The 17,386-nt window shown below is 39.3% G+C and overlaps 1 protein-coding gene across 4 annotated transcripts in view; it reads left to right on the top strand.

Moving 5' to 3' along the window:
- Window positions 1–17,386, top strand: part of ZNF423 (zinc finger protein 423) — a 333,988-nt gene that overhangs the window by 104,155 nt on the left and 212,447 nt on the right. For 2 of the 4 annotated variants that reach the window (XM_050922512.1, XM_050922510.1), the window contains exons 3-4: window positions 7,887–8,087; window positions 12,127–12,207. In XM_050922512.1, the coding sequence (XP_050778469.1) occupies window positions 7,887–8,087; window positions 12,127–12,207 (282 nt within the window). The remainder of the gene's footprint in view (window positions 1–7,886; window positions 8,088–12,126; window positions 12,208–17,386) is intronic. The other 2 variants (XM_050922513.1, XM_050922511.1) reach the window with 1 other exon arrangement.

The following is a 17,386-nucleotide window of genomic DNA, read 5'->3' as shown; positions in this document are numbered from 1 at the left end:
TATTCCCTATCACCTTACCACCTTCCAAGTGTTTGCAGATGATTTCTTTAATTACTTGCTCCATTATCTTCCCTGGCACAGAAGTTAAACTAACTGGTCTGTAGTTTCCTGGGATGTTTTTATTTCCCTTTTTATAGATGGGCACTATATTTGCCCTTTTCCAGTCTTCTGGAATCTCTCCCGTCTCCCATGACTTTCCAAAGATAATAGCTAGAGGCTCCGATACCTCCTCTATTAATTCCTTGAGTATTCTAGGATGCATTTCATCAGGCCCTGGTGACTTGCAGGCATCTAACTTTTCTAAGTGATTTTTAACTTGCTCTTTTTTTTACTTTATCTTCTGAACCTACCCCCTTCCCATAAGCATTCACTATGTTAGACATTCCTTCAGACATCTCAGTGAAAACCGAAACAAAGATGTCGTTAAGCATCTCTGCCATTTCCAAGTTTCCTGTTACTGTTTCTCCCTCCTCACTGAGCAGTGGGCCTACCCTGTCCTTGGTCTTCCTCTTGCTTCTAATGTATTGATAAAAAGTCGTCTTGTTTCCCTTTATTCCCATAGCTAGTTTGAGCTCATTTTGTGCCTTTGCCTTTCTAATCTTGCCCCTGCATTCCTGTGTTATTAGCCTATATTCATCCTTTGTAATCTGACCTAGTTTCCATTTTTTATATGACTCCTTTTTATTTTGTAGGTCATGCAAGATCTCGTGGTTAAGCCAAGGTGGTCTTTTGCCACATTTTCTATCTTTCCTACCCATCGGAATAGCTTGCATTTGGGCCCTTAATAGTGTCCCTTTGAAAAACTGCCAACTCTCCTCAGTTGTTTTTCCCCTCAGTCTTGATTCCCATGGAACCTTACCTATCAGCTCTCTGAGCTTACCAAAATCCACCTTCCTGAAATCCATCGTCTCTATTTTGCTGTACTCCCTTCTACCCTTCCTTAGAATTGCAAACTGTATGATTTCATGATCACTTTCACCCAAGCTTCCTTCTACTTTCAAATTCTCAACGAGTTCCTCCCTATTTGTTAAAATCAAGTCTAGAACAGCTTCCCTCCAGTAGCTTTTTCAGCCTTCTGAAATAAAAAGTTGTCTGCAATGCAGTCCAGGAATTTATTGGATAGTCTGTGCCCCGCGATGTTATTTTCCCAATTGCAGGTGCTCATAACCTCTTGGGATTTAGACCCATCATTATGTGTCTCTAATTGTATGCTGCCAGTTAATGCCCATAGCTTTTATTTTTATTTATTATTGTTTGTATTATTATAGTGCCTAAGAACCCTAGTCAAGGATCAGGACCCTATTATGCTAGGCTTTGTACAAACACAGAAGAAAAAGGTAATCTTTTAACATACAAAATATAATGGGTGAAATCCCAGCCCCATTGAAGTCAAATGAGAGTTTGGCCATTGACTTCAATGGGGCCAAGATTTCCTCCTGTGTAATTTATTTTAAAAGTGTCAGTTCTAAAAATTGTATGGTTTCCATAACAGAAAAATTCATGAACAGTTCACATGCTACACATCACTATATTAATTATATACTAATTCTAATTTCAAATAAGCCAAATTTAATTAATTCCTCTCCTTGGTGTATTTCTTAGGTCAGCATGCCACTTGATATATTTTGGCCTTTTCTATTTTTGAAGTACTAGCCTTATTTCTAGAAAATAAACCATCTCTTATTGAAAAAAAAAATTAAGACTCACTGAAAACACTAACCATAGTGGCAAATAAAGTAACATTTTACTGACACTATTGTCCAGACTGTCATTAAGATAGTAGGGTATAATATTAGTGTGTAGATGCACAGCAAACGTTTTAAACCTGATACAATACAAACTGGCTGTTTTCTGTAACTTTAGGTATAGTAAGTTATATTTTCAAGGCTGATAATTCAAATTGAAGCCTCTACTTCAGTTATGCAGCCAAGTGATTAAATACATTGAAAGCAACCATTTCTAATGGTTGCTTTCAGTCATGTGGACATTCAGTAGTCTGTTCAGTATCTTGTTGGAGACACTGTTGAGTATGAGTGGTTACGAATTTCAACCTTGATTCTTTCATCATCAGTATGTGGATTTTTTGAGTATCCTATGTACTTGCAGCTCAGGTATGCTAACTGTACCTAGCATGCATGTCTGTGAAACACAAAGATTTTTTTATTAGAATTAATTAGCAATCATTTATTTTAACAAACCAGTGCCAGCAGTTTTCTTGTGTTGACTTTTCCACATAACCTCTGTGCTACAGACAGATTTGTCCTGGTGTTGCTTGGTAACAGTATGTCAGTGTTAATATGCTACCCTCTCAATAATATGTACCTTGTGGGAATTCCTGGATATATCAGTAAGTGTGATTTATTTTTTTATTTTTATTTATTTTTTTTACAGTATATACAATAGCATAAGTAATAGTGTCCTAATCAGATTAAGCAATTCAAGCTCTAAGGCCATCGTAAATATTTACCGCTCAGGCAAATAATGAAACTTGCACTTGATAGCATGTTTTATTCACTGATCTCAAAGCATCTTTATAAAGGTGGAGAAGTGCTTATCTTCATGTTATAGACTGACAAACAGGCATGGAGAGGTTAAATGACCGGCCCAAGACAGACAGAATTAGTGACAGGGTGGGTTTCCTGACGCCTGTTGATCAAACCACTACTTCATGCTGTCTTGTCCATATCTGCTGGGGAACTGAGCCTTCTGACAGGTAAGCAGAATGGTCTCTATGGCCATTTGTGAGACACTCTTTGGTTTCCACCCCCTCTTTATTCCTGGTATGTTCCATTCCCGAGTGCAGCTGTTACCCAGGCTCTACAAAAGTGTTGTACAAATAGCCCTTTCTACTGTATATTTCTAGCCTTGAAGGGACACTTTGGTGTTGTACAGATTTGATCCCTCTGACGACAGTGCCTCCTTAGCACTACCAGCTTGATGAGTCAGAATTAGAGCCTGCTCCCAGTTCTGGGTCACAGATGGTAACCATTAGGTTGGCATAATTTTTACTTATGGTGACTTACAATCTTTTTTGTGAGTTATTTTTTTTGTAACTTTTCTTAGTTTTAATAGTCAAAATGGAATGTTTGGTGTGTCTCTTCTGAAATTTGTTCCATTAGGATCCATGTAGCAATACTTGAGATTAGGCATATTATTCTATAAACTTGTAAGAAACTCAGCCAGTCTTTAGAAAACTCATTCTTAAAGAATGAGTTAACAGTATGGCTACATGGAGCAGGATGCAAAGCTTTTAATTACTAGCTTATGTATTTGGATCAGCCCACATTGGTTAGTGACCAAAAAATAATATTTGATGACTGCTTCCTTTTATGAAATGAGTTGATGCTCTCAGTCCATTTTCCTATGGTTATGTGGCCATATCCAAAATGCACAGCAATCTAAAGCACCACCAATGAAAGCCTTATTGACAGTTTCTGCAGAGGCACAAAGACTTAATCGGCAGGAGTAACTATCACACTCCTAATATGTATGTTCTTTAGTTCTTGGTTGTGACACATTGATAGGGCAACGTGTGCTACCGCTGAACTTGGCTTGACTTGACGCTCGCTGAAGACCTCTCTCCAAAGAAAAGCCTCCAAGTCTATCAGCCCAGCACCTTTCACAGGCACTAAATTTACTTTAAAAGAAAAAAAAAGTGAGCTGTCAGTGATAGTGAGGTCCTCCGTGCTGATATTCATATTCAATGTAAATGAAATTAACTCAAAAAATAGACACCATGCTTTTCTAGTCCATCGTGCTTGCTGTAGATCCTGCTTTCTAAAGCAAGAATCAAATATGTAGCATGGAAGAAGAGTCTAATAAAGATAACATTCAAAGGAGATTGACAATAAGATGGAGAGAATCATGCACAAGTACAATTATTTGAATACAGAATCTCAATTTTGAGCAATTTTTCGTCTGCTAAATACCTCAATTTGTACAAGATTTGTTTCTGTGCTGTTACATATACATATGTCTAGTAATGAAACTTTGGAAGTTGCTTTTGGTGGAGCAAATTTTCTGTTTTAATAGGAAATAAAAATATTTTTATACAATTTTTTATACAATTGCAGATGGAAATCTGTTGTCTTACCTCACATTGTACAAATTATTTTTCCGAAAGTAGTGTGCTAAATTATTTGTTGTTGTTGGATGGAGGGGAGCAAATTCATCCCTGGTGCAGTCATGTAGTTATTGGAGTTATATCAAGGATGAATTTGTTGCAATATGTTCACCAGATCAGCTGACTGTCAAAAGGAAACACTTCTACTCTGCTGTGTTGTATAGGTCTCTGGAACGGCCACTAATTTGCCCAAGCCCTTCTTATTTTTTGGCATTGGAAAGGCCAGTTTTAGAAAGCCTTTCTCTAAGTTTGCCATTAGCAGTCAGAACAGAATTATGTGTCAGTTCTTTAAATTGGATTTATATACTTGGACTATTTTTATAGGTTTCTGTCTTATACAACTAGGAGAGTTGACATTCTGATTTATTAACTATCTACTCTACAAGACATACAGGGTTTAAAGATATTGAATGAGCTATAATGTTTGTGATTCAAGTCTGGGATGAGAGATTGTAAAAAGATGTGTTACATAAATATGACAAAATGAAAATGATGATTTGAATATATACATTAAATTATGTGTTAGGTAAAGCAAAGCTATCATAGCCTTAAATGTAAGTTATTATTTGGGTAGGTACCAGTTCAGAGAGGACCAGAAGTAGTTTTTTTCCCCTACAATACATTGTTACTAAAGAAAGAGGTTGTAAAGTATGCGATTCAGAGAACAGTACTTTACTGAATTAACATAGTCCAAACAATGGCTTACAATGTAAAGAACTTGCTGAATAATTTTTCTTGTTACCAAACCCTTAAATTCATTACCGCTGCACTAGTGGTAGATCTGTTTTCATTAGATGAATATAATAGGTAGCTTTTAATGAATGTTTTCTATTGCAAATATCTGTGTAAACTGACAGCAAAAGATCCTGAAAATGTGTAGATCATTTAATTGTTGAGAGATGCTACATGCACCACAAGCAAAAGCATTGATTTTTAATATTTCCTGTGCAATCTGAAGGGTATGTCATGCTATGAGTGCTCCATGGAAAACTGCAGAACAGTTTACACCGGTTGATTTACACGATTGTGTTCAGTGCAGATGTTTGAAAATGTGTGTTTTCAATGGATGGCAGTAATAGAACCCTACTAACTTTATATATATATATGGATTGAAGTGCTTACAGTTCCTAGCTTTCATCTTGAATAAACTGTATTTCTCAGTTTAGTTTCATTTTTTCAATATTGGTTGGCATTAATCTCTTTGAATCCAGTCCCATATGAGAAACGATTTATCTGTGTAATCACTGGTATTTCCTTCATAATTTAAAAAAACAAACAACTCAACAACTTTATAACATCTCATTAAACAATTGGTTCAAGAAGAGATACCCTCAGTCCTGTTTAACAAACTAGCTTCTGTCATATCAGTTCAGACAATGAACAGCTTGAAACTTCTAATAGAAGATTCTGTGAATTCAGTTTTTTATGGCAGTTTGTGCTTCAGGTTCAGTTTTATAATGATTCTTTACAGTCCACACACTGTATTAAAACAGTTTCAGATGAATGCAAAGAGGAAAATAGGCAAACCAGTCTAATAGCATTATTTGAACATGCTCTTTGCATACTGCATTTTGGTATTTAAAGACACTGTATAGCTGGAGAGGCTGATTCTTAGTTCCATTAGACCAGTTTTACACTGGGTCATTTCCATTGATGGCAATGGATTTAATCCTGACTTACACTGGTATAAGTGAAAAGAGAAGCAGGCCCATAATTATATCTCTTTTTTAAACTTGCAGTTTATTCTGAAAACAAATTCTTTTCCCTTAAAATTTCCATTTTCCTAAATTTGGATCACAGTTTAAAATAAAGAATATCAATGAAATCTGAATATCAAATACTATAATGTTAACCCGACAACTAGAATTCAAAGCATGTCTGCCTAGCAAATTGACTTAGGTTAGCTCAGGTCTAGTGGAACTACTCACATACCAGAAGATAAATAGGTATGGAGGCCTTAAAACAGATATTTTTTTCTTGGTGATGCTTGAAGATTGGTTTTTTTGGGTGGTGGGGTAGGGGGAATTTTAAAGAATTAAAATCCAGCACTTAAGTTTTCTTAACAGTCAATAATTAATCTTGCAAGTTTGTAATGTGCTGTGAATCTGCTTCAAATGATGGTATGCTAACAGGTTGGTGTGATGGGTTGGATCACAGAAACCCCCCTGGGTGCTGCCAACTGATGTGCCAAGACTACTTCTGCTCCTATTTTCCCTTCCAGCTCAGGACTCCAGCACCCTGTCTTGCTGAGCCAGACACTCCCATCTGCTCCAACAAAATCCCAGGGTCTGAATTACTTGCCCCAAAGCTGCAGGTTTACCTGAAAACAGCTCACAGACATGTGCTTGTCTTTAGCACTCAGATGCCCAACTCCCAATGGGGTCTAAACCCAAATAAATCCGTTTTACCCTGTATAAAGCTTATGCAGGGTAAACCGATAAATTGCTTGCCCTCTATAACACTGATAGAGAGATATGCACAGTTATTTTCTCCCCCATGTATTAATGCATACTGTGGGTTAATTAATAAGTAAAAAGTGATTTTATTAAATACGGAAAGTAGGATTTAAGTGGTTCCAAGTAGTAACGGACAGAACAAAGTAAGTTACCAAGAGAAATAAAATAAAATACTCAAATCTATGTCTAATCAAACTAAATACAAATAATCTCACCCTTAGAGATGCTTCAGTAAGTTTTTTTTTTCCCTCAGACTGGACATCTTCCGGGCCTGGGCACAATTCTTTCCCCTGGTACAGCTCTTGTTCCAGCTTACTCATAGACTTTAAGGTCAGAAGGGACCATTATGATCATCTAGTCTGACCTCCTGCGCAACGCAGGCCACAGAATCTCACCCACCCACTCCTGTAGCAAACCCCTAACCTATGTCTGAGTTACTGAAGTCTTCAAATCGTGGTTTAAAGACTTCAAGGTGCAGAGAATCCTCCAGCAAGGTGGTAGCTAGAGGATTCTTCATGATTGCTCCTCTCCTCCTTTGTTCTCTTCCACCCCTTTATATATCTTTTTCATAAGGCGGGAATCCTTTTGTCCCTCTCTGAGTTCCCATTCCCTCCTTCTCAATGGAAAGGCACCAGGTTAAAGATGGATTCCAGTTCAGGTGACATGATAACATGTCACTGTAAGACTTCATTACCCACTTGCCAGCACACATGTCTACAGGAAGACTTACAGGTAAAACACAGCCATTTGCAGACAATGGGCCTAGTTAATGGGAGTCATCAAGATTCCAAACCACCATTAATGGCCCACACTTTACATAATTACAGTAGGCCCTCAGAGTTATATTTCATATTTCTAGTTTCAGATACAAGAGAGGTACATTTATACAAATAGGATGATTATACTTAGTAGATTATAAGCTTTGTAATGATACCTTACAAGAGACCTTTTGCATGAAGCATATCTCAGTTACATTATATTCACTTATTAAATTTTTATAAAACCATATAGACTGCACAACGTCACAGTTGGTATGATGGAGACCTAGAGGTTCCTACCATACACACACTAAAGAAGATTAGAAGAAAGTATCTTTGGAGGATTCACTCCAAGTATTAGAGAACACAATTGAGAGTTGTTACACTGCATGATACAAAAACCACATTAATATAATGAGAAGTGTCAGGAATAATGTGAAGTGAGAGCTTGGGTAATTAAATGTATCTAACAGATGCAAGACCATTTCTTTAAATTTTTTTCCTCAAACCACTAAAACTTACAGTGGAGTATATTCTTCTTCTTGGCAGGAGGCCTAGGAGGAGAGCTGGAGAATGAGGTGAAGGACAGCCGGGCCTTGGAAGAGAGGAACAGCGTGACGAGTCAGGAAGAGAGAAATGAGGAAGATGAAGACATGGAGGATGAGTCAATTTACACCTGCGATAACTGTCAGCAGGACTTCGATTCGCTGGCAGACCTGACTGAACATAGGGCACACCACTGTCCTGGAGGTAATGTTAAACTAGCTTTACAATTCTGACAGGTGGTTAGCTAGGTAATTGGACATAGCAACAGCTTGAGGCCTCAAGTGAGATTAAAGAATTAAGAATGTAATTTTACAGTTAATGTAATTTTATTGTGGTGCCTTGGGTAGCCTTTGTTCATTTCTTTAATAAAATTAAAATAAAAGCAACAGCTTTCCAATTGGAATCTGTCAGTAATTATGCTAGACACAAATGTTGTCATTTTTTATTAGCTCTAAAATTTGTAGACTGTTTCCCCCCCCCTTCAAATGGAGGAAGGTTGGTTAGTTCAAAGTTAAATGATTTAAGTGTGCAAAATTCTAGGGAAGAGAGGCTCTAACGTCCTCTGAACACCTTAAGTGGACATGACAATTTCTGAGATTAAGTTTTAGGATGAGATTTGTAATCCCGTGCTAAGCAAGGGTCATACTACTGCTTAATGGGTCATTATTGCATTTCCTTTTGAAGTTTAAGGAGATGGTGATGGGTGTCATCAAAAACTGATCTTGATTTTATTTTCTGAAAAGACAGAATGAGTTCAGAGCATTGATGTGAACAATTGCAACATATATTGCTCTTACATGACACTTTCTATGACAGGGAAGCCAGCAGGTATTCTACAGATCATGTTAAACTGATATTATTGCCTACAGTAAATATCTTTCGGGGTCTAACCAAAGATGTAAAAAAAAGATATTAGGACAATGAGACAGAGCATGTTCATGAGACTAGAGGTCTCCATCCTTATCTTTCCCAGAATGCAATATTCAACCATCACTTTTCCCTACAAGACACATCAAAGATCTTTTGTGCCAGTTCTTCTGTGGGGAGACTGGCTAGGTCATCAGCCACAGAGGGAAGCTTCCTCTCTCCTGCAGGTCTGTCCCCAGACCCTCAGTCATCTTCCTCCCAAGTGCATCTTCCTCCCCTGGCCTCCTTCATTTGTCTGATAAATAGTTTGTGTCGTGTCTGCTCCTCCCTCCACTGCCCCCAGCTGGGCACAGCTAAAAATAATGCTACTATAAATGTATCAGATCGGTTGAGATACCCGCAGCTTCCCAGATACGCTAGTTTAGTCTGCCCTTTGTTCCTATGATACTTCATGGGGCTAATGGTTGGGCTGTCTTGAACCCAGGCCTATAGCTCTTTTCCTTGCCCTCTTAGGCTATTTGGAAAAGTGAGTTCCTTCTTTTACCCATTTCTGCCTGCTGGGAGGGATGGTAAGTTCTCTCCTGTGCTGCAGGTGGACAGGGATTGCAATCTTAAATCTGTCTCAAGTACTGATTCCTTTGCTTCCTGCCCTGCCTCCTGAATATGCCTCCTAGAATCAGTGCGGTTCTTGTTCTGCCAGTATTGGGCAGAGGCTAGGGAGCAAACCTGAGGCCCCATCAAAACCTTCAGACAACCTCCCTCAAGGTTACTACCCACAGGCTGACAGCCATGGTAGTAGTGATGCAGGGATTCTTTAACATGCACTGAAGCATTGATAGTGTGTGGATGACATTGTTCATTCATACCTGACTCCCTGGAAGGAGTAGCTGAAAACTACATGAACATAGCTGAAGGCCACAACTTCCGAAAAGGAAGGCAGAGGCGCATAGCTGGTACAGCCATTTGTACACTCAAAATAAAGACAGGCAAATGTTTAAGGATGCTGAGCATGTGTAAAGTCCTGTTAGAGCAGTGTCTTCAGTGCAAAAGCAGCCACTTGAAGGGGAGCGTGTTCCTTTGCTCATAAAAATGGGCTTAAAAATGTGGCCCAAAATATATAAAAAGAAAATGATGTTGTTAGTGTCAATATTTTCAGGGCCCAATTTTAATTTATTAAAAAATTTACAATTTCATTAGTGAGAATAAAAATAAATTCTGTATTTTTGTGGGACCGACCATAACACTGTATATCAGGCTCCAACTCCTGACTTCTGAATTGCAGTTAATACTATTCATGACTGTATTGTCTTCGTACGTGACATTAGTACAAAAGGGAAGACATTTTGGCATCAAAAGGCACTGTATAAGGACACATGGAATTGTTCCTGATTAACTGTCCTTGATTAACTGTGTGTGTGGATGCTCTTATTCTGGAAGTTATGCTATTCTTCAGGAATAGTTATCACACTTTAAATTTGTATTCTACCTTAATCAGAAACAAGTTTCAAGTGTTAACAAGCCCTAAGTTGTTTGACAAAAGTAAAAATGTTTCATTTAAAGAACAGCGAAAACAAATCTATGCTAAGTTCAACAGAAGAAGATCAGGGTAAAAATCTTTCAGCATTAGAAAATGGGATTTGTTAAAAATATTACCCTATAAAAAAAGCTACATGATAGTGTCCTTTGATATACTCCACTTCTTTTATTTGTAGTGCCTAACATACAAGATTGTAATGTAGTTTCTGTCTCTTGGCAAGTAAGGATTTCATATCTTAATCTGAAGCAATGTTTTCAGTAGTGTATGTGGGTCCAGATCAATACAGGCAATATTTGTGCTGCTAATATTACAAGGGTGGTAATAGAACATAACTAATGACTTCCTGTGGGATACTGAAGTTAAGAAGACCTTGCAACTCAGGAGTATTGCAAGATTAGGGCCACGTCCAGACTAGGAATTAAAATCGATTTTAGATACGCAACTTCAGCTACGGGAATAACGTAGCTGAAGTCGAATTTCTAAAATCGAGATACTCACCAGTCTGGACGGGGCGCCATCGATGTCCGCGGCTCTCCGCGTCGATTCCGGAACTCCGTTCGGATTGATGGAGTTCCGGAATCGATGTAAGCGCGCTCGGGGATCGATACACCGCGTCCAGACTAGACGCGATATATCGATCCCCGAGCAATCGATTTTAACCCGCCGATGCCGCGGGTTAGTCTGGACGAGGGCTAAGTGAGGTCACTCCAAAGAATAGGAATAAACATCTATTTTATTGGAATCCCTTAGAAATTCATTACAGTACACTAAAGTTATAATACACTTTGAAAGCATCTTATTTGACATGGAAGGAAGTAGCAGACAGCCATTTTTCCTCTTTGTCTTTTCACGTACTTCAAACTTGTTTCTTTCAGGACAAAGCATCATTGAAATGTAGACATCTCTTGTAGCATAAGTGTGTAGTTTTCTTTTTGATGTCAGTGACAAGTAGATTTTCTCTTTCTGACAGAATTAGGTGCCTTTTATGCCTATTACTCTTGCCTGATGTCTGTGATGGTAGGTTATAGATTTGGAGTTTCTACAAGGATTCTGAAATGGGTTTAAGTGGGGGCAACTTCCAGAGAGGTGGCATCATGTTCCTTCTCTTCCTCCCTCCAAAAAACCAATTAAGAAGTCAGACCTTGGAAATGATCCTTAAGCCAATTAGAAGGCAGTTCTAAAAATGCCTTCCAAAATGAATGTGACTGCTGAGCATATCATTAGATGTCTTGAGTTTTTAAAATTAATTCCCCCCCCCCTTACTTAGAGAGAACTAAGTATTGGCACCCATGACAGACTTGCCAATCCTGTTTGAGAAAACAAATATTTTGACCATTGCTGTTATAGTTTGGATTGTTGACAATAATATAATTCAAACCTGGATTTACAAATCACCATGTCCCCTCTGGCCAGCAGCAAAACCCGCATGCATCAAGCAACTATTCAGCAGTGTACCTTTGTTTTTGGCTGATGCTGTTATTTCTTATCTGATGAAAAGTGGCTGAGAAGCCCCATGCTTTGCTATGCGTGTATGTGTGATTCTGTTGTTGTTTATCCACATGCATGATTTCCTTTTCAGGATTTTAGCACTTTTCTCAGATTAAAAATACAGCTCCAGCTTCTCTTTATTTTTGCCTCCTTCACCCATATTCCCCTCCCACGCCGCCCTCCCCCATGGTAAGTGTCCATTTGTAGATTACTCTCCTTTTCAGTTTCTCAACTGAATATGGAGTATTTTTTTTTAGCACATTAGCACATCAATGAACTGGACAGTAGTAGGTTACACTGGGGTCCTTGAGCATTTCATGAGGTCCTCTTCTGTTGTTGGTAACTTTACAGGTTGTCTGTTTCAAACAGCAGCAGAGCTATATATGGAAATTGCCAGCTTGGAAGCGGCTGATTTTTCTAAACTACTGTACGGTAGGAACTAGTTTATAATTAAAGTCTTGCAGTTGCTCCTTTTAATGCCCTGTAACTTGTTCACTAGGCCTACATTTTAAATGAGGTATTGTAACTGTTTCATGCTAGTGTATAATTTTTCATTTTCTTGTATTCACCTTCTGCAGCGAACAGTAATTGCCTTGCAACTGTATATACAGGAAGCTCACCCAACAGCCACTATATGGCAGCTTGCAAACCTTCTGATTGCATCTCATGAATATAATTCTTATGTAGTACTTTGTATTTCATACTTAGAAAAACACACTTCTTATATGCTTCCCTCCCCCTGGCAAAATATACAATGGTTTGCTGCACTTGATTGGCATTTCAGAGGTTATTTTTCTTTTCTTTTTTAATATTACTGATTCCCCCCCCCTTCACAGAAGAAACTGAAATGCTGTTGTGTAAAAGCAGTATAGAAAGTTAATTACGCCCCTAGTTTATACAGCTGTGGCTTTAATGACCTACTGGCCCTAATTACTATGTTGTGATTCAGTCTGAATGCTCTTTCCTTTCCCAGAACCCAGTTGCTTTCTGTTAACCTGGCTAGTGTTTTAAAGTAAAAGGTAATAGATTTCCTTTTTGTATGTGTGTGGTGTTGAAATTCATTTTTCCTGCTTTCCGCAGGAGCATATTAAAATTGGCACCAGTAAAACCCTGATAACATTGCCAAACAGTGTAGCAACAAATGTCTTCCCTTAGAGTGCTCACTTCTCAGCATAAGGATGTGAAAGTGGGCACTGGGACAGTTAAATGTGTATCATCATGTTGCTTGAAGGGCTGTTAGCACAAACTTTTTGTGTTGCAGGCAATAACACCTCCAGATAACGGGTATACAGAAGATAATAATGTGCCGGGTCAGCCTCTGCTGTCCTTGATGACTAGGGATTTTGTGTTTGGCCCTGTATTCTGTACATGCATTCACTGGAATAATAATACAAAACACAGTCTGATTAACTTTTCATACTACCACTGTAGGAATGAAAGGAGCCTCATTCTGGGAGGTTCTAAGAAGTCAGTGTTGAGGGTGCTCCACTTCTTACTTGAAGTGCCAAGATAGTCTTAGGCTGAGTTCTGGCTGGAATATCTGAGGGTCTAGCATAACTGATTCCTGTTACACAGATATTATTTAAGTGTATGGGGCTGGTTTTCATTCAGACTTTGAAGGAGTTCTTTTCAGGACTCCTATAAAAAGCACATCAGTAAGTTACTCTGCCAATGTAGCACCAGCCCCCTCCAGCTTCCTGTTTAAATCCACAGTGAAATGTAACCATCTCTTTAATATTCTTTACTACGTTACATAAAAAGTATTGCAGTGTCTGAATCTGCAGCTGGAACTGAGCAAAAACTCAGTTACAAATCTGATGATAAATAACGCATATGCTAACCTTTGAAGTATCAGCAGTTTAGTTGAGCTTACTGTGAAATATATTTCTTGAGCAGCTGCTTAAGTATATTCAAACTAAAACGTGTAGGATTTTCACTCATTCAGTGTGCCAGAGGGACATGTGGTGTGGTTCTGTTTAAGGATGCGGGGGTGGAGGGGGGGGTGTTTCAGAGTATATGTATGTGCCCATATGGGAATCTCTCAGTCCAAAGGTTGTCCTAGTGTAGTATTTAATGAATTAGGAATGTTTATAAAAGCTTTGCAAAATGTTATGATTCCTGATGGTGTTGCTTTCCAGCAGTCCCGAGAACCTTTCTGCAGTTGAAGGTAGGTGGCATTACCATACCGTCTGGCCGGGTCCAGGTCTGGGACATAGACTCAAACTGTAGGCTATTGCATAGGAAAGGGAATAGTGGAGGATGCTAAAATGATTTGGAAATTGTTTCTTCAGCATTTTCTGTAATGTTGATTTTTCTGGGTCTGTAGCAGTGCTGCCAATTGACCATTAAAGGGTGGGATGGTGATACCTTTGAACCTAAAATTAGGATTGTTCACCGTTAAGGGCTAAATTCTGGAGCAGTTTACTCAGGCATATAACGTCAAAGGCAGCAGAAATAATGCCTCCTGCTGCACAAGTGTGCGGGCAGCAAAGCAGAGGAGAGCCCATACAAGAGCGCCTCATGCCCACCACACAGTGCATCGCAGATGGGATCTCTGTGGTGGGTCCCTCAGGTGAACATGCTGGGGCAAGGGGAAGAATGGAGTATTGTTCTCACAAATAAAGAGTTTTGTGGCCTGCATGATTCCATATAGGTAGTGGGAATAATGAGCTACGTCTACTACTCCTGTCAACCCTGGTAGAGCCAGAAATAACTGGTGATGGTCTGGCTAGGGGGATGGCCTGGTTACTCAAACTCTTCTTAGGGATGATAATGTCTTCAACACTTGAATGTGCTATAGCTCATTTTTACACGAGCAAAGTCCTTTTACCTTGTTTTTTCATCATAGGGCCCAGTGAGGGCCAGTCATTTGAGCTGGAAATAATGGTAGGATGTGTTAGCTTGATTGTATGGAACTTCAGTAAGGAATTATTTATTTTTTAATACCAACTTATTTATCTGTTTTTAAAAAATTGTCTGTCCATAACTCTAGGCAGTGGTGCATACATTTAAAAGGATGTAGATAAAACAAAATATCACAACCAACCCATCCACACCAGTGAACACAATCCACAAAATACAAAGCAATCAACCAGAATGAAGATGGGTGCAGAATGCACCTATTAAACAAAGTTTCACTCGGAGAGCACATACCTCTGGTGTTCTGGGTACTGCACTGGTTGCCTGTCAGTTTGCAGGTGGGTGTTGGAATTGATCTTCAAAGCTCTTAATGGTTTGATACCAGGCTACCCAAAAGACCACCTCTGTCCTCAGGTCATGCTTCTGCCCTTGCGATCAGCAGAATCACTTGAACCAAAACTCTCTCAATATTAATGAAAGAGAACTACTGGCAGGGTGTTCTTTGTGAAGGCCCATTGACTCTGGAAATCACTTCCCCACTGAGCTTGGCTAGAGCCCTGATCTGTTTACTTTATAAACATTCTGCTGGGCCCATCTTTTCTCAGGGGCATCTTGGGAGGGGCTGGAGGGATGGTTGTGTAATGCTGTGAAAGGCCTTTTGTAAAGATCACCCATCCTTTTTTGGGAGACTTTTAAAGATTAACACTGGCTGGAGAGTTTTTATTTTTATGTAGTCTATCTGCTTTGTTGATTGTTAATTACATTATGGGAGGGGATGGTGCCCTAAGCCCATGGTGACCAGATAGTAAGTGTGAAAAATCGTGACACTTTTTTTTCCAGGGGAAGGGCCAGTAATAGTTGCATACATAAGACACAACCCCTAAGATCCGGCCAGTCCCGATAATATCGGGATGTTTGGTCACCCTACCTAAGCCTGGGAGCACATTAGAACATAACATAAGAACGGCCATACTGGGTCGGACTAAAGGTCCATCTAGCCCAATATCCTGTCTGCCGACATTTGCCAATGCCAAGTGCCCCAGAGGGAATGAACAGAACAGATACTCATCGAGTGATTAGTTTTGGTTGTTTTATACACTTAAATGAATAATAAATATTTGGGAATAAGAGAGAGGGAATATTTGGGAATAAGTGAGTTCCAGAATCACTGATTGCAGCTGTGTCAGAGTATCTCTTGCAGAGAGTAGTGGATGTCTTTCAGGTAAGCAAGGTCCAAACCGTTCACTGATGACAACTGATACTTTAAAGCTCAAGTCAAAAAATAAGTCAATTAGGACTGTGTACAGACAATCATGCTTCCAGGGGGAAGCACCCTTTGACCAACAGAAGCTACTTTCTGCGCTAAATTATGTTTTCAGGTGTTCTTAAACTCTATTCTGTTAGCTCCATGGAGAGCACATGGTAGTTGTCTCAAATTGACAAAAGCTGGATTACTATAGCAGGGTTCACATTCCAAAGTAAAGGCTGTGCCTTACTTGTCAAGTGCTGATGGGAGAAACCAGTTTTGGCCATAACTGCTCCCTGATGATCTACATTTGCTGTGGTCTTGCGCAATCTTCAAAATGCAAACTTGAGTGAAGAATGGCAGGTGTACCCTCCCAACCAAAAGAGCAAATAGAGTGTTCAGTATTTTTTTCTAATTTCTTTCTCCAGCCTCCGAACTGTCTTTCAGTCTTGTCTGGATTGAGCTTCGGGTAGATTGCCCTTATCCAACCCCCTGTCTCAACCAGAGCAGAGCAATGAAATTGAGACCCAGATCTGCTTGTCTTCAGCATTCTGAAGGCATCTTATCCCGTCTCCTAACGACTTGATATACTCTTCTGATAATGTGAATGACTAGACTGAACCATGTAATACCCCACGTGAGAGAGCTCTGAGCAGCTGCCCACTACTGCTTTTACTCTCAGAAAGAAAGAAAGAATTGGAGCCACTCAAGAGCAACTCCATCTATTCCTAGGGACTGCAGATGTGTAAACAATAGCTTGTAATGTATGGTATTGAAGGTACCTGACAGAGCTAAAGAAATCAGCATGCCACTTGATCTGCATTCATCACCAGGAAATCACCAATCAGTGCAGTTTCTGTGCTGAAACCAGATTGGCGGAGTTCAAGCATATCTGGTCTGAGGGTTTTCTTGCCACAATCCTTCTTTACAGTTCTCCTCCTGTTCCCCACAAAAAAGAGTGGGAGACTTGAGACATGTTATAAATAGAGAACTGTTATGGGTTACTGCCAAATTGACATTATTGGTAAAACAGCGAGCAGATAGAATATATCCTCTTAACACTAAACCAGCAGTAAACACTAGCATGTCTGTCCTAGCATGGGGGAAATGGTGGGACTATGGTCATCTCCCCACCAGTGGGAGATGGATTATACCTTCCTCTGTATGGGAGCACTGGGGGGGGACGGGACAGAAAGGTTCTCTCTGTCTTCACAGCAAGAGTCACAATTAAGTCTTCAATATTTACTAAGAAGAAAAGCAACTAGTGTATTTCATGCATTCATCACAGACCACAGATTTTTCATCAAAAATGCTGAGACAAAAAAAGCCTTTCTCAGGTTAGTGTCTTTGAAAGTAAAAAGTAACAAGGGTCAGAAATTTTTTCAAACTTTGAAATTTCAGCAAAAAGATGGGCGAGGAGACGTATGAACGTTTTCAAAAAATTGCCTTCTGTTTTTTGACTAGCTGTAGCAAAGGACATAGATACTCGGTAGTAGACATGTGAAT

The sequence above is a fragment of the Gopherus flavomarginatus genome, chromosome 14 (genome assembly GCF_025201925.1).
Source record: "Gopherus flavomarginatus isolate rGopFla2 chromosome 14, rGopFla2.mat.asm, whole genome shotgun sequence".
Taxonomy (NCBI): Eukaryota; Metazoa; Chordata; order Testudines; family Testudinidae; genus Gopherus; species Gopherus flavomarginatus.
This window is presented reverse-complemented; position numbering and strand designations above follow the sequence as displayed.